This window comes from Telmatherina bonti (genome assembly GCF_933228915.1).
Source record: "Telmatherina bonti genome assembly, chromosome: 9".
Classification (NCBI taxonomy): Eukaryota; Metazoa; Chordata; class Actinopteri; order Atheriniformes; family Telmatherinidae; genus Telmatherina; species Telmatherina bonti.
Window position 1 is genome coordinate 23,015,939 of NC_136627.1, and position 23,586 is coordinate 23,039,524.

General features: G+C 40.0%; 2 protein-coding genes across 3 annotated transcripts in view; one reads left to right on the plus strand and one right to left on the minus strand.

Annotated features, from left to right (window-relative positions):
* The window catches only part of sik2b (salt-inducible kinase 2b), a 44,392-nt gene extending 38,021 nt beyond the window's left edge, over window positions 1–6,371 (plus strand). Inside the window, exons 12-15 of one of the 2 annotated variants that reach the window (XM_079246408.1) lie at window positions 168–325; window positions 1,117–1,230; window positions 1,364–1,455; window positions 1,918–6,371. In XM_079246408.1, the coding sequence (XP_079102534.1) occupies window positions 168–325; window positions 1,117–1,230; window positions 1,364–1,455; window positions 1,918–2,566 (1,013 nt within the window). In that variant the 3' untranslated portion in view covers window positions 2,567–6,371. The remainder of the gene's footprint in view (window positions 1–167; window positions 326–1,116; window positions 1,231–1,363; window positions 1,456–1,917) is intronic. The other variant, XM_079246409.1, reaches the window with a different exon arrangement.
* A 4,620-nt stretch (window positions 6,372–10,991) lies between these two features.
* On the minus strand, window positions 10,992–23,459 carry ppp2r1bb (protein phosphatase 2, regulatory subunit A, beta b). The gene is made up of 15 exons (XM_079246804.1): window positions 23,362–23,459; window positions 22,281–22,371; window positions 22,074–22,174; window positions 21,590–21,822; window positions 21,193–21,340; window positions 20,934–21,089; window positions 19,263–19,377; window positions 19,085–19,155; window positions 17,880–18,014; window positions 15,205–15,378; window positions 14,967–15,027; window positions 13,133–13,287; window positions 12,884–13,026; window positions 12,699–12,790; window positions 10,992–12,568 (listed from the first exon to the last, which is right to left on the minus strand). Exons 1-15 carry the CDS (start codon window positions 23,437–23,439, stop codon window positions 12,552–12,554), a joined length of 1,770 nt encoding a protein of 589 aa, XP_079102930.1. The 5' UTR covers window positions 23,440–23,459; the 3' UTR covers window positions 10,992–12,551.
* Window positions 23,460–23,586: the final 127 nt, after the last annotated feature.

Sequence of the window (23,586 nt, forward strand, 5' to 3'; positions counted from 1 at the left end):
CGGCGCTGCTGTCATATGTGCGCACACAGATGGCGTACTGTTGTGACATTGTCAGAGCATGAAAAGCCCTCACCAGTCTAACATCTGTTTGGACAATAAAGGTGATGATTGATCAGCTGGAAAAAAAATATTCTGACTTCATGTTTTGGGGATTTGTTTGTGCTTAGGTCTGGTGGCGTTTCGGCAGCATCTCCAAAACTTGGCGAGGACCAAAGGCATCCTGGAGCTCAACAAAGTCCAGATGCTGGTGGAGCAGATGGGTTCTGGGGAAGGGGCTGCTATCGGCCCTTTGGGACCACAGCACCACTTGCACAACCTCCTGGAGGTTCGTCCTACAGCGTTCTACTCAAACACACACGCCAAACTCTTTCACTCCCCAAAATCCCAACCTCCATTGCAGTCCTACTGTCATGACTTCATATTTGATAAAAAATGACTCCACCACCACTACCACCCCACCCAAAAACAAACAACAAAAAAAGAATAGCAGGCGTCCTGACTGTTGTGTAACCCCAGGAGAGGCAGCCAACTGAGGCTTGTTTACTGTCACCCACCCGCCCCCCCCGCCGGAGGCTTGGAGGCTTGGCCAAAATGAATGCAGCCATTGTTGAGATCAGTCAGACTTGCCCATCATAGTGACTAGTGCTGTAATCACACACAGACATGCATGCATATACACAAAAAGAGGGGAAAAAACAGACTTTTCTGCTGAAAAAAAAAAATAAAAATATATATATATATATATATATATATACATAAACTTTTTTTTTGTTTTTAAACAAGCAAAACAGGCTGATCATCTTCTCTCTTTGTCCATTCCTCATAATGCAATAAAGCTGCTGTTTGTTTATTATGATGCTTGAGGCCCATCATCCTTTTAATTAGCTTTCATTCCATTTTCCTAATGTGTATTCCCTACAGTCCATGCCATTAAGGGAAAGGCATTTGCCTGATCAGTCACCACATGGACATTTGGGCAGTAGACGGCAGAGATAATTCAGTTAGACTACATGAAGCACCCAGACCTTGACACAGCTTTATTTACTGGCAGAGGGGGGCATGTAGGATCTGAGGCCTTGAACATTTTGTTTCATGTTGTATGTTTTTGATTTGAAGGGTGAGGCATGCAAGCAGCAGGAGGGCCTAGCTTTATACCAAGGTGCCCTGCAGCCGCCTCTCTTGTCCCGCAGACAGAGTTTGGAAACACAGTACCTCACTCACAGACTACAGGTACAGTCATTTGTCTGTATTTAGTGCTGCAAACTGCTTTACTTAACATTCATTGATCATTAGAAATGTAGGGCGTATCTGCCATGTTGCAAGAGTAATATAAATATTACAGTGGCATCTCTCTTTTGCCCAGAAGGCCAACGTCTTGGCCAACAGTCCTGCTAGCTGCCAACTTTTCTGTAAGGAGACTCCTCGAAGTTTAGAGCAGCAACTGCAGGAACACAGGTAAATTACTCTGCAAAACTCACCTCCAAATACGAATGACCCTCCTCTCTATTTCCCATTTCTCTTTTAAATAGGCAGAGCTTAAACTAGTCTTAGTTGGGGCCATGGATTAAGGAAGCATTAGAGCTTTTTCCATGTTAGACCTTCATGCCAGGGCAGCTGGGGATGGAACTCTGCAGACATCTTGTTCGCTGCACCAGTTTCATTCATGCTTCTCACCATGTTCCCGTCAGCATTTTCTGCACTTACATCTCGATATGCAGGAAGACGGTCCCCATTCTAAGCCCATCTAAGCTCTAATTGGTTGCTTTGTCCTTCTGTCACTGCTTATACCATATATTTTTGTCTGAATAGTGACAGACGTTATGCTTGCAGGTTTAATTTACACTTTGTCCACGTTTGTTATCGATTCATTTGGAAGCTTTTTTTTTTAAAATGCATCTCTGGGTTTTCTTCTTGCAGGTTGAACCAGAAGAGGATGTACCTTCAGCAGCAGTCACAGGGGATGGGACTTCAAGCCTACTTTAACCAGATGCAGATAGCTGAAGGCTCCTACCCTACAGGCACCTCTGCTCTGGACCCAGCAGCGCCTCAAAACTCCCCTCAGGGCCCATCACTGTCAAGCAGCCACCAACCTCAGCAGCCCCAGCAGCAAGGCAGTCCTCAGGCCTCCCCTCCCTTTAGCCACACCCATAGCTTGAGCCCACTCATGGAGCCAGGTGAGGGCCTGGTTTATGATCCGTACATGAGCCATCACCACTACACCCAACACTTGCCTCCTGGAGCTCACCTCCATCACCAGCTCCACCCCCAACAGCCTCACGAGGTTTCTGCCAGCAGCCTGGGCTTCAGCTTCCCTGCAGGCTGCGAGCAGCGGCTTCTGGGACCTTCCACTGAGGCTCTTCTTCCAGAGCAGTACGAGTTCTCAATGGACTCCACTTTGATGCCTCAACCTACCTCAGGAGAGGCTGATGGCAGAGTCCCAGCTGGAATTCTGCCCAGTTCAGTGCAGTCAGACAGTGTAGGGATGCCTGAGCTGCAGGAATCCCTCCTGGACAGTGAGATGATGGAGACCGTGGACTCACAGCAGGGCTTTGTACTGGTCAACTAAAAAGAGCCGAAGGGGTGATTAGAGCAGTATTATGCAATGAGAACATACACAGGATTGGGAGCAGAGAAAGGAGATATAAGCGGAGGCCGTAAGTGTAGCAACAGGGATGGAAGTGTTAACTTTTGTACAACTAATACAAACTTCATTTCTTAGTTGTCATCAACTCCCAAGTTTTTTTACCAAAATCCTCCCTTAACCGACCTCCCTTTCTCCCACTGCTCCTCTGTTCTCGTTCTCATCCGCCCCGTGAGGCACGAACAGGCCCGATGCCTGGCACTGCGTGTGCCGTGCCACGCCCATTTGGCGAAGGTGCGTTTGTCGTTGCGCCGCCTGTGAAGACTGCGACTTGCAGCCTAGTGGAAGACGAGGGTGGATGCTGCACATCCTGACAGCTGCTATCGTGCAGTGTTTTATCCTAGAAATGGTTTTAGAGTGAACTGATGTAGAAGTGACGGAGTGGTAACCAAAAGCACAATGGCTGCCAGTGCTTTTGTATTTCGGATAGGATGCCGTCGACAACCATAAACTGGTTATGAAACACTTCTCTGGAACGTTTTCTTTGTGTTCTTTTTGTTTTTTAAGATTACATTAGTTGACAAACGACTAAATAGCCCTCATTTATCATGGTAATATCACCACAAATTCAAGTGTTAAATAAGCTTTTTTTTTTATATATTCCCATAAGTAACTTACTATTTTGCAAAGGCGAACCTGATGGTCATGCATAGGATGGTCAAGCGCATTCATTTTATTTGCTGAAGCAAGCGTGCTAACGTAAACGTCTGCAGCCGCAAGCAGTTTCTCGGTTTGAGGGTGGAAGTGCAGGCTTTGTGACTTTTTATTTTTTTTATCATTTCTAACTACTGATCTTGATTTGCTAAAGAAACTACTGATTGCATATACTATCCAGGTTTCATTACACCCAACTCAATGATGATGATTACCCATGTTTGCAGGCAGAAAGGCTGCATTTGTGTTTAACAACTGAAATGTGGGTCATATGTTTGCCTGATAAATGAGGGCTGATGTGATTGACGTGTCAGGTTGAGAGCTTGCTGTGTTAAACTTTCAATATTATTCTGTTTCTGTGGCAATACTGAAGCAATATTAATCCTTAATGGGGAGGGATTGTGAACGGAAGCCTCACCTGAACAGCTAACTCTGATTGGTTCGCAGGGACCTCGGCGTCGTCAGCTGTGGCATCACTTGAGCTGATGATGTAACCAGGAGATAATCTGTCAGGCATTTGCTCTGGAAGTGCAGGGATCAGCTGAGAGACGGCTGTATCGATGCTACTGTGCAAAAGTTTGACTTCGAAATTATTTTTATATTTAATTTTTTTTTTTCTCAAGAAATAATTCCATACACTTTATTTATCTGTGTACTTCATAAAAAATGGATTCCATGTCAAACATCTCAATCAGATTAATGTATGATGTGATGTGAGCCCCCTTTGCCTTTCAAGCAGCACCAAACTGTGTCTCTTTGATACAGTTTTTAAGGTACGTCTCTGAGCATCTGGGTCAGTGCTGCAGAACCAGTATGGGACCTTTGAGGCACTCCCCTGCGTCTGTTTAGATACAGAAAGAAAGCATCTAAAGCTTTTGCACAGTATTGTGTGTGGATGCGCGGGCGGATGGGTGTGATTGTAATCATGTTCTGTTTGTAAATTCAACATTTTTTTTGCATCCATTTACATCCTCTGTTCAAACTGAAAAAGACAAACACTGTACTGACTGATTTATTCAAGACAAACTGTTTATGTTTTTTTTTTTTGTTTTTTTTTTATTAATTCAAGTTTACATCCTCACAGCTCCAGTCATGCCGCTGTCATGTTTTATAGAGGACTTATGTTTGGTCTGACGGAATTCCTTACTTTTTTTGTCCTGAATGAATGTCTCCTGTCAGACGTTCCAGCTCCAGTGAGACAAAGACTGTCAGAATATTGGTCACCTGATACTAGCCAGCTTGATGAGTTTTTTTTATTTTTTACACGACACTTAGACTGTGTTCAATCTACTTGAAGCACGCAGATGTAACTTCTCTAGAGAACGTTTAAAAAAAAATTTAATTGGAATAATTGAACTCTGCATGTCACAGGCTTGAGGTGAGATTACTGAGCTGCAACCGTCTGCCAGACTGCATGACCTGCAGTGGTCGGGGTTAAACCGTAAGAGTGTTTGTAGTCGGATTAGTCTGCAGACGAAGCGATGGCTCTCGTTTTGTAAACTTGACTGAGCACGTCTCTCACAGTTCATACAGATTAAAGGACAGAAAGAGTTGGACCATGCAGTAGTTGCAGTTAAACAGTCTTTATTGATGACAAGAATATGTGGACCAACTGTGGTTGTGGTCCTGCACAAGGCTGAATGGGAAGAATCCATCCTGGAACACTGGTTAGAATTACAGCTAATAATTCAATTATCTGCGGCTTATTTAATAAATTAGTCGATCTGTCCAGCTTCCAGTCCAAAAACCATGTGATGGAAATAAAAAAAAAAACAAGATTCAGTCAGTTTAACAGGATATTACCACTGTTGGCTTAATAAATCACCGTTTTAATCTGAGAGAAGTCAAACTGCCAGAGATATGAAGAAATTGAGCAACAGTGGTTTCAGTAAACCAGTGCAAGGCAGGCCTGTTGCAAAACTGGCTGGAATGTGGTTGCATTTATCATCCCACCCTTCAATTTACAAATTCATCAGCTCACTGGGTCTGTTTATAAAGTCATACACCCACTTTTTATTAACAGGAATTAGCTCACACCCAGTTTGTGGGCCACGTTGAAATTATCCATTTGAGGGAAAGGACTAAGTGTGTGAGGCTTGGTTGAAGATGAAATGATTATTCTGGGATCCGTAGAGCATTAAGTTGTTAGAACTGATGGCGGAAGAGCATTAAAGTGTGTGCTTTGCCTTTGTGGACGGTCAGGCTAAAAGATCTACAGGATGATCTGTGGAAGTTGAATACTGGAGCACTTTGACAACAAGGGGAAGAAGAGACGTAGCGAGACAGGAGGAGGTGATTGTGGTGGAGAAAGGTGGAAGAGGTGTGTGTTGCTCCGCCGTTTCCTGGCAGATGAAACGAACCGCAATCTGTAGGAAACACCTTTCTCCTCTCTCTTCCCCACCAATAATGGACACAAACGAAATTTCTTTCAAAGAAAGACCAGACGTAGTAACACTTTATTTGATTGTTGGTTTTCTTAATCCAAGAATAAGTAACACTTCTCAGTTTATTTTGATGGGTGTTCTTTGTACAGAGTAGGGGTGTAGTGAATCCTCAGTGCACGCTCAAGTTCTGCTGTGGGAAATTGTGTTGAATAATGTTCAGTGTGCCTTTTACTTTTCATATTTTCAGACTTTGAATAGAACCAATATTTCTGATTGAACCCTTTTTGTCTTTTATTTTATTATGATTATTTCTTTCGCTTCTGTGTATTTTTTTTTTTAGTCTGAAAGTAGAACCAGGTTTTACAAAGGTACAAAACCAAAGTCCCTCAGAAGTTTCCCTGTACGACCCACCGTGTGGAGTTTTGGAGCTTCTTTGTCAGTTTCTCTACTGTGCTTTTATTTTTTTTCCCTTGTTGGTTAATCAGTGTATGCCATTTAAAAGTATTATAGCAATATCTCTCTAGTTGAAGATTAAAGTCATGAAGATTCTAGTGGTTGTGTTTCCAAGTATCATAATTTCACTTCCTGCTGATTTGGATAAAAAAAAAGTCAATCAATAGAAATCCAGTTTTATATTTACCTTCAGTGATGTTGACCACACATAAGCTAACTTGCTGTTGAGATTAAAAATGTTTATTGAACAGAGTGCTTCCATTCCTTGCTTTTTCTCGGGTTAGTGTGTTATGATCAAACTGAACAAGCCTGATTATTGAAGTGTGGTTACAGGTCTGACCACGCACCAACATCTTCACATAATCCTATTGTCCTGTAACTTTACACTGCTGGTGCCCCAGGGTTCAGCGGGATAAGCGAAGGTTACTGACCTGGAAAAATGGATTGCACTAAACACTGCATTAGAAACCGTTGAGTCAGACCTGCCCTTGAATCATTTCATCCAGAAATAAAGCGCCCAAGCACGTCCAGCGGCAGCGACCGGACGGCTTATGTTGCATCATTTAAATGTAAACGATCTGCAAGTCCATCATTTCAGACCAAGGGTTCAAAAACATGCAACATAAAAGCAAAGATGGTTGGAGTTGGAGAAGAATAACGACTTTCTTGCCCTGATCTGTCCAAATCAACCTGCTGGGTCACTGTGACGAGAACTAGCCAGTTCATATTAGTGGTTTACGTAATGCATGAGTCATGTTCATCATTTCTGTTTGCTGTAGTGATAGAAATGATTTCCCTCCTAACCACCATTTAATTAAAGCCCGTGTGACTCATGCCACAATAGACACAGGGAACTGGAGGTCCAATTGTGCTTTACTTTCTGATAATCCCACCATGAGCCTTTCATGATGGAGGCCAACATAATCCATCTTGCATTTCTCTTTCTCTCAAAAAGTTCAGAACCCACAAAGCTTGCAGATTGGCATTTTTCAGTGTGCAGCCACTTAGTTTCAACGTCTTTTCAATCACTTTTACAAACAGGGTTAATAAAATCCTCAGGAGGTATAAAGGTGGTAACTGGGACATTTAAAACAGACTAAATATTTTACTGGTCCTTGACATGAATTCCAGAAGTTTATAAAACATACCAGATAAGTTGAAAGGTCCAAGAATGCACCTTTATGTGCAGAAAAAGAAACACCACCCCTGCATGAAGCAGAAAACATGCACCCTGCTTCTCTTTTGTACAAGCAGCTTTGATGCACAGCAGCAATTTGCCAAAGCTCTTTTATAGTCGGCGTCAACAGACAGGAGAGGCTGAATAATTCATCAGCAGTGATAAGAGCTGTAGCCCTGACCAGTGGCCGGAATCCCCGCACTGGTATCACATTTAATCCATCTCTATGGCAATAATTATCAAAGTGCCTCAAAGATAGTAAAAGAGGCATGTGAAGAGCTGAGCTCTGTTTAACTACGCTTGCAGTTGTGGTTGGGGGGGGGGGGGGGGGCTTCTCGTGGCTGCATGTGAACAAAGGTTTGCCCCAAATGTGTGGAAAAGGATCATGCTGAGAGAACATGCCAATCCAATCAGTCCACTCAGACAGAGAACAGCTAATCCCACTAATACACCACCAGAGGTAGGTGGAGGGGGGGGGGGGGGGTCTATCTGCTCATGGAAACCAGGGTCTAACTTGTTTTCCTGGGATAAAACCATGTGCAGAACACACTGTTGGTACTGCTGAGCCAAACTGTCTCAAAGTCTAAAGCATCGGACAGATCACACACTCATGACCGGACAACTCTCTCCCTTGATCAGGTTTCAGTCAACACCCCTCCTTCTATTTTGTGTCTCTGACTCTGCAGTAAAAGACTTGAGTTAGTGAGTTCTGCTTAAAAAAAAGAAAAGAAAATAAAGCTGATTTATATTTTAACTGCCTAACCTTGACTGTCATAACAAATAATATATTAAAAGGAAAGGCTATTTTACTTCCCTTCTGATGAAAAGTAGAACCTTGCAGTGAAATTCCCTGCAACACACCAGCATTTTCCAGTTATATTGAGTTATTTATAGTGCATATTTGCTGAATGCTACTGAGACCCCCGGCAGGCTGCCACAGACACCCAAGTGGCGAAGCAGAGAAAAAGAGAGCTGATGTGAGGGCAGACAATGGTAATCTTCTTTTCCAGTAAAATATCACAATATCTGAAGCCCATTCACTCTTCAGGCCAAAGTATACTGTAATGACATCAATGGTTGTTATGACAACCGCAGGAGGGTGCATGACAACATCCTACTGTCTCTGTTTTAGAGCAGGAGATCACAGCAATGCTCAGGACTGGGACTGCACAACGAATGAAATTTTTTACTAAATGGTCGAGCATCCAAGACAAGTGGAAAACTTTCACATCAGGCTGAATCTTTTCTGTTGTTCTTTAGAAAATGCATGAGATGATTTGAATTCTGCAGATCCCACTGCAGCTTTTGAGCTTTGCAGTAAAGTACGAAGTAAAACTCTGCAGTCTTGCATGCTGTGTGTGAGAATTACAGAATATTTTTTTCTTTATTGAAGGTCATGCTGCCCTCATAGGCATACTGACTGACCCTTTATTTCCTCGTCTCTGAGTTCTCGCTGAACACATGCTGGCCAGCAGATGGACAGAGCCAGAAAATCCCAGTACACACGACCCAGTAGTGTCTGGAAAAATCAGGTCTTGTACACTCTGGGTTGCATGTTACAACCAAGCCAAGAGTCAACACACACAGTTGGAGTGATCCAGTGATAGCACTGAGACAAAGTTTCCAAAGCTCACACTGCTTTACTGATAGATGACACAATGGGGAAAAAGGAGGGAGGGGGCTGCAGCGACAAGGTGACTTGAAGAAAGGGAGTGAGCAGACATGCCTTCTCTACCCAACTGATGTTTGTCATTTGTCACCCTGAGACGATCTGACCTCACTGTGTGTATGTGTTATGCTGTGTGTGTGTGTGTAGGGGAGGGGGGGGGGGATTTGCTTGACTCCTTTCATTATAAATGACACAGTCCTGGGAGGCAGCTGCATTGACGTCAACACTCTCAGCTCCGTCAAGGGCTCGAGCTGCTGAAAATCCCCCCAAATAAAACTGGATCTAAATAGAAAGAAATGGGTTTGCTGCTGTTTCATTACTGCTTCAGGAACTCAAGTGGATTTCGGGAGAGGATTACCGTCGTTCTCAAGTCATCATGTTTTTAATTAAGACTTTTGGCTGAAGGTGAAATGTTGTGGTTCTGCCACCAGAACGGCAGCTTGAACAAAAAAAAAAACCCCAAAAAAACCATCCCATCGTCAGACAGAGGAACAGACTCTAATGGTTAGTATCCTCCATCTTTCTCAAAGAGCACAGATTTTCTTGGTGTGGCTGTAACTTCTATGGCTCTGCTGTAGCAGAATATGTCCAACCTCTGCATTACTGTATCCTGTATGCGCATCATGTGTTCTGGAAATGAAGCATACAGGGTGGAGGATTGGGAGAGGACATCGCTCCAAGGAGGGCTAATGTGAGATTTGAAAAGATTAAAAAAGGAAGTTAAGATTCACATAAAGATCTCTGCCATGTGATTCCCCCTTAATCCTCTCTGTGTGCTACTCATTTGGAAGTGAAATACACCACACACACATACGCAAATTAAATATATATACACATACATACACAGAGAGAGTGAGTCTGTTGCTGTTGTAAAAAGAAGATCCAAACATGTTTTCTTCATACTGGGGAATATAAACAGCCATATGCAGCCCAGCCCTTATTTTGCAGCGTTCTTCATCCCAGCAGGGTGAGAGCAGGTGTCAACATCGGATCCTGTCCTGCTCTACATGTTTCCCTGTAGCCAAAACAGCTCAGAGGACCCTCCCTTTCATCTTTTCAGTGGCTGCCCACCAGGCCGGAGCTGAGCAAACATGACACCAGGAGCCTGTGAAATTAAAAACACATTTTCTTGGGATGTTTGCACATTAAAAGACAATCCTTAAGAGCCAGAGAGTAAAGGTATAAAGAATTGTATTCACCAAATGTAACTCTTTTTGCACCGCTAACAAATTTATATTTGCTTAAACTATGACAATGGACATATATTTATATATGCTGAAGCCTGGGGGAGGAAGATTCTGCTTCTCCTCAGCTAGGTCCTGAAGGCTGGATTTAAAAAAAAAAAAAAAAAAAATGCATGGAAAAAGGAGAAAAATCGCTGAGAAACGTGCTGCAGCCATACAGTGAGCTTTATGATAAAGCAACATGACACAGGGAGATGGTTTCATCTGAGGCAGAAAGTTCCAACCTCAAGTCCGTTTAGAATCACACCGACAGTAACATTGCTCATTCTTTTAAAGCTCACCTGAATTCATTTATTCAAAATCTGCTTTACTTGTCCTCCATTTGACCCAAAATGTAGGACAATGTCAAATTCATGCTGCAGTAATAGAAACATCTTTGTCCAAAATATTTTGGGACTATCTGCACCTCTATCATAATAATTTGGCCATTTCTACTTTAACATACAGCCTTGCAGGAAAAGTTAGGAATGAGACTAGAAAATTGTCAGAGAAAACTTTGCTCACTTCTTACTGTAACAATTACTTTGCATGCTCCAGTCCAAAGTCAGACTTGAGATTAAAATCAAATGACTTGTTCAACAGGATACATCCTGTTAACATCGCCAACATTTCTGGCAAACAAACAGTGAAGAGGCTGAGATGTGCTGTACTGTAAGTTAGAAACAAATACTACCAGATTCTTTGTGTTACTTTATTCAGATCAAGGTACAGTAGTACAGCATCCAAACTCAAGAGAATTCAAAGTAGAAATAAAGCACAGTCTTTGTGATACAGGACAGTCAACAATCACGGTTTATTCAAGAGAACAGAATGAGAGGGCAGCGATCAGGGAACGGCAGAAGTAGTTCAGCAAAGGACAAAAGTTTCTTTTATTACACAGACGATACATTTATTCAGCCACCCATTACCACCCCATAACAAAACATTATGCAACTTTACATACACAAGCTCCAGGTACCCCTTGTTTAAAGTTTTTTAAAAGACGCATTTGTTCTCATGTAGAGAAGTTGAGGTCTAAATGACGTTGACAGTAACTAACTGAGCTTATGCTTCAGATGTTCTGTTCAGAGAGCTTGGCTGGGATCTATTGGGGAAAAGAACTAAAAATAAAATGCACAAAAGTGCCATGCTTTTGTGTCTCCATCAATGGCTATCAATTTATTTAACTGTCCCAATAACATCAGATAAACTAAGTTCCCTTCCAGAAAAGAAAGGCTCTTCATGAAACAGGGAAAGCCAAACTTGTTTACCCAGACATACGAAGCAGAAATCACCATTTCTCAAGTTACTGGCAAACTATTAAAAGCACTGATGAGAACAAATTGCAGAAAATTGCCACTACTACCTTCCACCCCTCAACAAAACCAGAGGATTAGGAGGACAAACAATTATGAGCAACACACTAAAACTGAGCTGGTCCCCATTACACTGAGCCAAGGCAATTCATTTGTTTGACCAATTCAATCTGTGTTGTTGCACAAAACAAACAGTGCAGTAGGCCACGGCAGTCTAGAAGATGGAGCTGGAAAAGTACACCATGTTAGATTGATAAGTACATGCAATCACAGACAAAGCTCATTAGATTAAATACAGTAATAGACAGTCCTTTATTTCTTTGTAAGGGCCTTGTATATTACTAATCTGTAATGCTTTTAGGAAACAGCAGGTTGGGTATTGCTGAGGAAGGAGGGAACAGGAGGAAGAAGAGAAGAAAAAAAGCCGTCTTGACCTGCACAGACCTTTCAATCACTTCTATGAAGAGCCACACCAGTGTCTCTGGGAAAAGAGGGCTGTCAAAGGGTTGATTCAGGGAGGAGCTCAGCAAAATAAGCAGCTTGTTGCACCATCTGCAGCTAAAAGTTTCCATCTAGCACTGGGAGATGTGCAGCAGCACAGAGAGTTAGTGCTGTCCCATGTAGCAAACATGGACATTGTATGCTGCAATAACTGACTGAAATACAATGTGGAAGTACCAGGGAGGAATGTGACAGGCGTTCTGGTTAGCAATGCCTTGCGAGTACAGTAGCACATTAGTCAGCATGCACCACTTAATTCTGTTTAATCACGCTCTGTAAAAGCAGCCATTTACAGCACAGGGGACAGTTGACAGAAGCATGTGCTATACTTGACTACCATGGAACAGTAATTTAAAAAAAAAAAAAAAAAAAAAGAAATGGGACAAAACATGTGGGGTGGAGGGGTGTGGGTGGATAAAACAATTGTTACCAGCTTTATACATTAACCAGTTGTTCCTGAAACATCTATAAATATCTTGTAAAAGTGTTTACTTTTGCTTTTGGGGGCATCTGGTTTAGCCGTGTTAAGTTGGTTATGCGAGGGCAAGAACTGTGGGAGAGAAGACAGTAAAAAAAAAAAAAAAAAAAAAAGCTTTTACAATATTGTACACATATGAATATATCAAAACCTATTTCTGCTGTTTGGAGTTTATACATAGTGACAGGAAATAAATGCTCACCACTGATAGCCTCCTGGGCAAAGTACTTGACATCCATGTCAGAGTCAGAGGCCAGCTTCTCCAGCACTGGCTTCACTTCTGTTTGGAGGGCACTGGTGGAAAGAGAAAACAGTGTCACAACTGGTTCTTGATTTAACAATAACAGAAGTGCATTACTGGTCTGGAGAGAAACTAAGATGACGTACTTGCTGTCAAGGACTGGGCCAATCTTCTGAAGTGACTTGGCTACATTGAAGCGTACATTGGCCACCTGGTCGGTGGACATCTTCAACACAACTGGTAACATCTGCTTAGTGGTGATCTCCTGACCACATGCTTCTGACAAAGCCTGAGACAACAGGAAGGCCAATATTTAGAGGTAATGTACAAATAATTTGTTTACTCCAGAAATCACAAAGGAAAATCTATATTGCAAAAAAAATATTGTGACTCACGTTGATGCAGAATAAAGTGGTCATCCTGTGGAGGTAATTGGGATCATTGGCCATGCCCAGTACTTTGGGCACAATGGTGTTTTGAGCCCATTCTGCTCCAAACTTTTCCACAAGCTTCATTAGGTTACAGGTGGCAGCTTCACGGATGGCATACACTAAAACAGCACAGTAAAGACATTTTGAGAGTAAGCACAGGTTTTGTTTTCAGATTTCCATCAATGCAAATCTGCTCTGCCTAAAACCTTCAATGTTTTTTTTTTTGTTCTTTTTCCTTTTGTTACAACTGGAGACGTAACGTCAAGATAAAGTACCATCAGCCTCAATGAAAGATCCTTTATGGCATACCACGTCACACATCACCTGTATTTTGAAACAGCTACGAATAAAACCTAAAAGTGTTTCATAAAGTGTAGGATAGGTGGCCAAAAACAGCGACTGTGCTCTAAAATACAGAGAAACAATTGGGGATACCTGGAGATAGTCCATGGAGTACACGAGAAAGTAAAGAGTGATAACTTGTTCTATATATTTTTATCTTTCTGACTCAACAGTCTTTCCTGACTGCCCTTGATTTTACTTGTGTAACTGTACAATTGACTTTCTAATAGTCGTTTCCTTATACACCATTCTGTGAAAAAGCAGGCTTCAGGTGGTTAAGACTACTGCACACCTTTAATAAAGTACACAATGTACATTTAAATAACTTAAGATTTTGATCATGAACCAGTTACCTGTGATTAATGGTAAATTGGTTTTAGATCCATTGTGATCTGTAAATTGTAATGAATGTGTAAATCCACCAAATTGATAAAAACTATAAATTAAAGTCTTTTTAAAATCTGAAAAGTTTACACAGATAAAAATATGGAATAGAAATGTCATATTTGTATAAATAAGTTTGTGAATTTGAGTTTCAGAATGACAAAAAGCTTAAAAAGAAGGAAAGGTTAAAGAACCAAAAAATCTGGAGGAAAATTTAATATAGGAAAGACTTGGGATTGATTTATGTAGTCCTGCCTTTCTTTGATGGGCTTACGTAAGAATGGCACAGCCCTAACTTGAGCCATTCACACACAATTCACACCAAGAGCATTCCAGTGATGTAATCCGACTGGCCCTTTGTCCTCAGCACCAAGTATGTTCCTCTCTAATTGGAAAACTTTGTGTCAAAAGAGCCGTCAAAGTCTTTATGGCAAAGATTGTGTTGTAGGCTATAAAATGCAGCAGGGTGTGTTGTATACTTGTGCATGTTCACAGCTCTTCCTGCATTAGATTAAGGCTGACAATTTAGCATAACAGTTTTAACTGCAGAGGAAAGAGAAAAATCCTTTGGCAGATAAACCTGAGCTTAGTAAGCACAACTATTCTCTTTCTGACAAACTAAGGAAAATGTTGACAAAAACTGTACTACAGCCGTAGTTCTTTTCCATCCTACATATGTGGTCCAAAACATGTCCAGATAAACAGAATTTAAAAACCCATATCTGCATGTATAATCCAGCTGAAAGCTGGAGAAGCCACATCATCCATTTTTAGAGCAGCAATTATCAGTCCTCTCCATGGAGCTAATAATTTGCTGTCGGGATGGTTAGCGAGGACTCGCCTGTTTACTTGAAAACTGACACTGAAAACAAAAGCTAGAAAATAGTTGGAAGCTTTGACAGACAATAGTTTTGACTAATAATGTAACTATGCTGATGTATGACATGGGAATAAGCAGCTGCATTTACAGTTGTATAAAAGCCTTTTCAGGGAAAGGCTGGTGCATCATCAATGTGTCATATCTGTTACTGTCTGACACGACTGGAAAAATTCTAGACGACGTGTGTCTTACCATGATCAATAAGCCAAGCCATACAAAGAGTGTTGAGCTTTTCATCAAAGAATTCCACTCCCTGAGGAAACAAGGACACAGCTGAATTATGGTAACTTCCTGAATGGTAGTCAAAACCAGGGGTTGCAGTATTTTGTCTGTACATTGATAATATTTCTGTTCTCTAAGAAGATGCTCATAAGTGTGGCATTTAACATACATATGGACTTCAGCTGTTTTTCCAGATCTTGTGACTCACCAGCTGTCCTGCCAGCAAGGGCATGTACTCTATGATGGCAAGGCGGACCCTCCACTTAGCATCCTCAGCCAGCTCCACAATGGCTGGCAGCAGTGACTGGGAGAGCTGACGTATGCCAATCACCTCATTCACACAGTCTAGGTTGGAGATTATGTTAAGCCGCACCTCAGGGCACTGGAAGAAAAATGAGCAACACTTGGAGTTAAGGTTACAGTAGGGCACTGTATTTGAGACCAGTGTTTATGCTGGACAAAATCATTCAAACTGGATTATCCACAGTAAAAACCTTTTTAGGTTTCTGTCAACTACATGACTTTTTATTTTTACCCTAATGAAGTGTTTTAAAGTATAAAAAAAAAAAAAGTTTAGTCACTATGGCTGGGGCAAACCATTTTGCCACTTTAAACTAAACATCTAAATAATTTTGTTGAGAATAATGACTGAAGTTTATAGAAAGGAGCCCTACATAAAGGTCTATTTTATTATTTATTAAACATTAATAAAACATGATCCAACACCAACGTGACATACTAAGTCTTCCAGTCTGACTGGTTAACTAAATGAGAACAGCACAGTAACCAGATAAGGTTCTGTGATGGAGTGAAATGCTGGCATGTCTGCAAAATATTCTCTAGCTTTCTTCCTTTAAAAAGTATTTTCAGATAAAAGTAGCTTGAAATGAAATTTGCAAGTCAAAGCTGTCAATCTGGACTGTAATCTAATTAGACACTCCTGGTATTATGTTAGTGCTGTGAGAAAATGGGCCATCTTTAAATAGGACTAAAAGAAAAGCAGTGGAAAAACTTACATCTGCAGCTTTCAATATGTGAATAACATAACAAATTCATGTCTAATCTCTCAAACTCATGTCTTACCAATGTATTCAATAGCATTTATGTTGACTATGGCTGTCTTTAATTCATCCATAACATGGCAGGAATAATACACGGGCCAAACTTATTTTACCAACTGTACCGGATGTATTATCTAAATACTTTGATAGTTTTCTTACAATAATAGCACTGCAGAAAAAAAAAACTTTGAAAAGTTCTCTTTTACATAGAGAGTCGCAAATATAATCAATATGGAAATAAATTACTGTAAAAATGTTACTTATTTTACCAAATAATTCTGCTGCATATGCTACTGAAACATAATAGCTGCGTTTAGTTGTTTACACTCCAGACCAAATTAAAATGCATCATGCGGTAATCGCTGATTAAACTTTGTTCAACTTTTCATGGTACCTCCCTTCAGACACAGCCAGTCCTCCAATTAGAAGATCTCAGTTTGGCTGCCAACTGCATGAATCATCCTCCTACCCATCCAGGTGGCAGTCAGGTATATCTGGTGCAAGGTCCCTACACATTTTCCATTTTAGATTTTTCTAGACTTCTCCACACTTCTAGGTGATATTTTCTTTAGGCTGCGCTTGACATCTGATGGCAAATTTATGTTAAATTCTGATTATGTTACACAGTTATACTGAAAAGTATTTACCAAAAGGTGGAAGTTCCAGATTACTGTAATTCATAAACATCAATTGCCACCAAAGCCATGCAGCTTAAGCAAGTGTAAACTGGTGCTAAATTCATGTGTCCTCCAACTAAATAAAGTAATTTTTTGTTCCACATTTTTAGGCCTCTTGTATAAATCACAAGTTATAAAAAGTTAAATATTCAAAATTTCAACAAGACTGTTCAGTCTATTTTATTTGTGATATTCATGGCTAACCTCTCTCCAACACAGTCGACCTGTCTGCTTCCATCATAAAAATGACAACAAAAAATTCATATAAAAGATAGATGTTTGGTCGAGATTTAAATAAAATAATTTGAAAATGTATTCAATATGCATTTCCTGGTTGCAGAAATGCAGCAGGTTATATTCTGTAGTAAAAATGTATATTCCTCAACAATTGAACCAATTTACAGATTTTACTATCTGAACAACCAATTTCTTCCCAGTCTAAATATAACATGATGTTCATTTAGTCAACCATGTGCACATAAAAGGTAAATCTGATAATAAAGCATGGCATGATTAATTGGGGAGGCTGAACCAACTTGTGACTGAAAAGCCAGTAATCTATGTCCTCTTCCATTACATCTTTTTTGATAAGCACTGTGCAATGTTTCTTATTTACTTTTTTACACAAAGCAGCCATTTGAGACAAAAATGATATAAATAACCACTGAGAACAACTTTGGGTCACTATTCTGCCCCCTTGACCCTTCGTCATATGAAGTCCAGTGTTTCCCCAATGAGTTTCTTGTCATCCTCTATCTATCCTCTCAAGTTTTTTCACATCAGGTAAGGTGTCCATCAAGCCTCATTGGTTTGCCCAATGCTGGAAGGTTTTGTCAGTAAAATTTAGTCCCAAGAGTCAATACAATACTTCATATGGTTAGATAAACCAAGAAGTGATTTCACTGCACTCCTGATGGTCATCATTTAATTGACATGTTTAAAGAAATCCTGATAGCCATCTTTTCATAAAAAAAGAATAGAGAAAATAGAATTTTAACCCCACATTTATGAATAAAAACTTTTTAAAAAAAATGCTTTTCAACACTGCGTAGAAACCATGATAGTGGCTGTGGTTAATTGACTTGTTTTAGACATGGTGAAAGGTAAAGGACTAAAAAAGAAGAAAAAAGATCCGAAATTATTACCTCATCTTTAAGCTGAGCCAGGAAGAGTGGCAATAAGTGCTCTATTGTGTTGTCTTTGCCCAGGATGGTTGATAGTCCCATAATAACTGAAGCAAGGGCTGACTTCACATGCTGGTTGGTGTCGGAAACAAGCTCCTGGTCAGGGGCAGGCAAAAGAGAGACAGAGAGCAGCATAAACAATTAAGATGAACAGTTAATAAATAAAAACAAAGACCACTGCTATCAGTCATACTTAACACATTACAATGACAAAAGCTACAACTGAATTGTGTGTAAATGCAATCACAAAAGACCCCAACAACACAGAACACAAAAGGAGAAAAAAAACAATCGTGCAGATAAACTGTCATTGTGTCATTTTAAGCAGTGGCTTAAAAATAAAGATGTGGGTTGGTAATTAAATAAAAATGATCTTAACATTGTACAAGTGCAACAAAACAGCTGCTTTCATGTGTTGTAGATCTAAATAAATAAATAAATAAAATGTATGTCATCATGAGAGAACACTTTGCCATTTAGCTTGACTACCCATGTATCAGAACATGTGTAGTGAGAGATCTATGTGTGAGTCATATGTATCGGGTTAGTGTGTTGCTACCATTACAACTTTGTGCCACGGCAGAGATGTTGACAGGATAAGCAGTGGCTTGCTTTGACATGGTTCAGCCGCTTTCACAAACATTGCTTTAAAGATCAAAGATTTCCATGGCAGATCAACCTGTACTACAACTAGTTAATGAAAATCAATTGCCAAGGACAAAAGAATTTTTAATAGGAGGCAGTAGCGCTGCACTTATTGTTCTCATAATGCAATAGTGCCACCTATTGGTAAAGTTCTGGCATAACTACCAACCCCCCCCCCTTATAAGCTGACAAGGCTGTATAAATGAATGTTATAAAAATATGGAAAAATTTAAATCTATCTTTTGAATTTTTTTTTAATGTAATCCTGTTTACAGGCAGATATAGTAACCATACAACAACATAAGTAGAGTTAATGATACCTGGGCTGTAAAAACCTTTAGATGGTGCAAAAGCCATGCATTTGCATGAACATCTTAAGGTTAGCTATAAAAAGATAAGCCTCTCCTCTTTTCAAGTTTAACTAGTGATAGCAAGTAAATGCGTATTTTGTTTTAGTGGGAAGCTAAGCACCACAGAAATGTCATAATGTGCCAGACAGAAAAGGTTTTTCTTTTATTTACCTTGACACAGGGCAGAATGTGAGTCATGATGATTTGCTCACGGTTATCTTCTGGGAGGTTCTCACAGAACTCTGTTTAGAATAAAAATGTCAATCAGAAAAAAGAACTAGAAGAGAAAGCCAAAATAGGTTTAACTACTTTAATTTTCTCTTTTTTTTTTTATTAAAGGTCTTTTTACCTTTGACTTTGTTGGCTGCAGCAGCACGAACTTCAGCTTCACAGTCCTTCAGAAGATTCTGGAAGGCTGGGACCAAATCATTCTTTGTGATCTCTGGACCTACAGCTTTCTGGAGCTAAGTTTAAAGATAAAAAAACATGTAATTCAAAACAAATAGAAAATAGAAAAACAGAAATAATTACTGTTAATAAACTATATGCAACTGGTGAGACAAAACTATGTTGTCTTTCAGTACTGTTACCTCATATTTAGAGATTTATAATCTTCAGATTTAAGTTCACGTTGGAAAACAACAACAAAAAAAAAGCAATCATAAGTTTGTGTGCTGGCAAATGAAAAATGCTATGAAAAATGCTACATGCTGATGTTGAAGTCAGGTGATAAACCTTGTCTGATGACCTGAGTAAAACCATTCAAGCTATAAACTATTCAAGCTACATGCCACACTTTAGACATGGCCCTATAAAAATCTTAATTTCAAATCTGAATTTGTTTGATAAATGGTTGTTGTACTACAGTACTACAAATGTAAGCAATGAAGTATTTTCTCTCATTATACTAGTGAGGCACCACGCCTGTTCAACAACAATCACCGCCCACACTAGAAAGTTGAGTTCAATCATTTTGATCTGGTTTTCTGTGCAGCCTCAAGTCACAGCAGAAATCCTTTACGGTTTTTTCCTCTAGAACAGGTTTATACTTTGATAAAAAAACAAAACTATAAAGTTGGATATCTGATTTACAAAACAGCTGTCGCTTCTTGACTTCTGCACAGATGCCACATGCATAAAACCAGTTGAGCACACTTCTCCAGTGCATAAAGCGCAAGCATATAGTGTACCATCTGAAAACAGATCAATCAGAAAAACCTCATTAAAAAACAAAAACAAAAAAAAGGCTCATCTTGGGAAGTGAGGATAGAAACAGTTCCGCGCCAATGAGCAACAGATGGCTTGTTTCTCATGTTCCTATGTTATGGTGAGAACCTCGTGTCCATTAAGGTTAGAAAAATGGATCCAATATTCTTTGTGGACTTAATGTCAACACATTATCTGAGATCTGAACTAAATTAAAAAGTCCTCTTATGAACATGTAAAAAGTTAAACTGTTTAATATGCAAAGTGTTTTCCCCTTGTTTTGGTCATTTGTAGAAAACTGATCCATGATAAATACAAAATGTGTTTCAAATGCATTGAAACACAACATGACTCCCAGCTGAGTCTAGCTATCATGTTTATATAAATGAGGCTATTTTGTCAGCATTGTGACCTATTCCCACTCTTAGGGTTTTAATGGCTACATTTACGAGTTTATTGTACATGACTAAGAAGAGTTGATTATAAGGTTGAGATTTATATCATGTTTTTTGAGCCTGTATCTAAGCTAGTAGTATGAAACTGAAGAGTCAAGAGTTGATGCCATTTAAACATTGTTGGGTATTCCTAATTTCTGGGCTACACCAAAATAACAGTTTTATGTGCACTGGTCAGAGTGCTTGTCTTATTTTCCTCAAAATTATTAGAATGCATTTAATAAGTGTTGCATTTACTAAATGTTGTTAACATTTGTTATTCTGGTTCCTAGGTACTGGACAGCTTAAATAATGACTTTTTTATTGTTTGATTTACATTTGCTACAGCACTGGTGCAGAAAAGGAGGTTTTCTGCTTACCTCAGAGAACTTATCAGCTACCATGTATCGGACCCGCCAGGATTTATCTTCTGCTGCCTGGCGCAGGGTTGGCATCACCAGCGTCTCCAGATCCTCCTGAGGCAGCAGTGTGGCTATGCTGACACCAGCCTCCACTGCAAGCAGCCGCACTGAGTCCTGATGGTAGTAAGTAATGAGATCATCTTGGCTATGTCAAATACACAAAGAATGGAGGACTCAAAATAATAACATGACACCAATTTAGGCTGAGAAGCAATACCTGCTCATCTGAAGCCAGAGCAGTGAAGAGAGAAATTATGTCACTTTTTACATAATCCAACTCCAGGACTTTGGCAAATTCCCCAAGTTTGGATGCTGCAGCACGACGCACCATTGGAGTGTCATCAGAGCACAAGGTGCGAAAATGCCTAGCAACAACCACAAACAAACTTTACCACAAAACCAAACCTAATTAAGGTAGTTAGAATGAAAATTTAATAATATATTAAAAATGTGCATTTTCTGTTAACTCACTGACACATTTTTGGGTCGTTTTGAAATGCACACGCAGCCAAATTGGCTTTCCATATTCAGAAACCACAAAAGATGTCTACATGGCAGTCAATAAGTTAAACATGTAAATAATAATAAAAATGTAAATCTGTTTAAACACTTACTGCCGGATTTCAGCCTTGACGGTGCTGGACACACGTGGATAACACACACTAAAGAGACCACAGGCTGATGTACGAGAGGTGAACCAGTCACCACTGGCCAGTCGTTTAACCAAGGGCTCAAAATGAACCTCCAGGTCAACAGGAGAGTGCTCCTGGGAAATCTTTCGCAGAGATTCCACAGCTTTGTCTCTGACTACAGTCTCTTCCACGGTAGCAAGACTCTCCAGAGGAGGCTGAAAGGAGGAAAAGATTAAATGGTCTTGTGCTTCCTTACCAAATTTAATTATAAGTTAAAAACACATAAAAGGCATGCTTGATAAAACTTTTAATTGCAATAAATATGGCAGTATTGCACAGACAACAAAAATACCTATTATATGCAGAAAGATACCTTTATGCATGGCAAACATATATATATATATATATATATATATATATATATATATATATACCAACGTTTATTCTTTAAGACCACTAAACTTACCAGGAGACAGTGGACATACTCCGGCCCTCCCACCAACATGGTGAAATTGCCAAGCTGCTCAGCCAATGCCAAAAGAACCTCGTCTTCATCGTAAATAGTGTCTGAGAGATGACAAGTATGCTTTTGTTTTGTCTTTCCAGTGACAGCATATGAATGACAAGGCATTGAAACTTACATTCTCACAGGTAAGATGACTGAAATTTTTACCTGTAAGAAAGGGAAGGAGCTCAGTGCGAGTCCTCTCCACGCCAAGAGCCAAAGCAATCGTGGACAGCTTTTTGATGCTGTTCAGACGTAACTGCACAGGAAAAGGACAAAGCTTACTCATGCTTCACAGTGGAGATTTTGTACATTTGACCACCCTTGCAACCAAATAAGTATAATGATGTCAAGGTGTATATAAGTGTATGTAAGTATAATGATGTCAAGGTGTATATAAGTATGCAAGTATAATGATGTCAAGGTGTATATAAGTAAAATGAAGTCAAGGTGTACATAAGTGTAATGATGTCAAGGTGTACATAAGTATAATGATGTCAAGGTGTATATAAGTATAATAATGTCAAGGTGTATATAAGTATAATAATGTCAAGGTGTATATAAGTATAATAATGTCAAGGTGTATATAAGTGTATATAAGTATAACTATGTCAAAGTGGATGTAAGTATAGAAGTACAATGATGTCAAGGTTAATTAGCTAGAATTGACTAGAACCAAATTTAGTACCTGCTGAGGTGATATTTAGTATCTCACTCTTAACCGTCATATGCAATTGCAATTGTGTTAAAATGGCTGCATCGTAATTCTGACTTAACATTGACAAAAGCAGGATGTTCAAGTTAGAAACTGTAAACTCAAACCTCTATGGCCTACACTAGCAAACACATAGATGTAAAATGCTGTTTGTTGTTAGCGCTAACTGTGATTGCAATCATCGGGCTAGCATCCTGGTATCGGCGATGCGGAAAAGCTAGCAGCTGGACGGTTGACCTGGTTGGATTGACTTAGTGCTTGAATCATAGTATATTCCTATCCCTGACCATATTAGCTCAAAACATTGAAAAATTGCTACATATTAACTAAATAATGTCGCAACCAACGACAAAAAGCCAGGCAGGGTGCGCCCGGCAGAAAATTCCAGACAGGCCTTAGCCGGGAGCATTAGCTAGCCTATTTGCTAATGAGCTAACGAACAATCACACGCCTCTACAAGAAAACGCATGAAAAATGTCACTCATTTCGATGAACGGTCTAAAGAAAGGACATTTAAGAAACCATTTACACTACCTGTACGTCTTCATTTCGCAGCTCGTCAATTAGAACGGCGATAGGATAAAGAGAGTCGTCTCCATCAGCTCCTGCCATTTTGGATACTGTTGCAGTTACCGAATGGCGCTGCTGTGCGGCACTACGGGGTTTCTACCCGAGAACAGCGGCTGCACGGCCCTCCCTCTGCTGCTGCCTTCAGGACACCGCAGGCAAAATCAAAGAATTAACTCATTATGGGTTCAC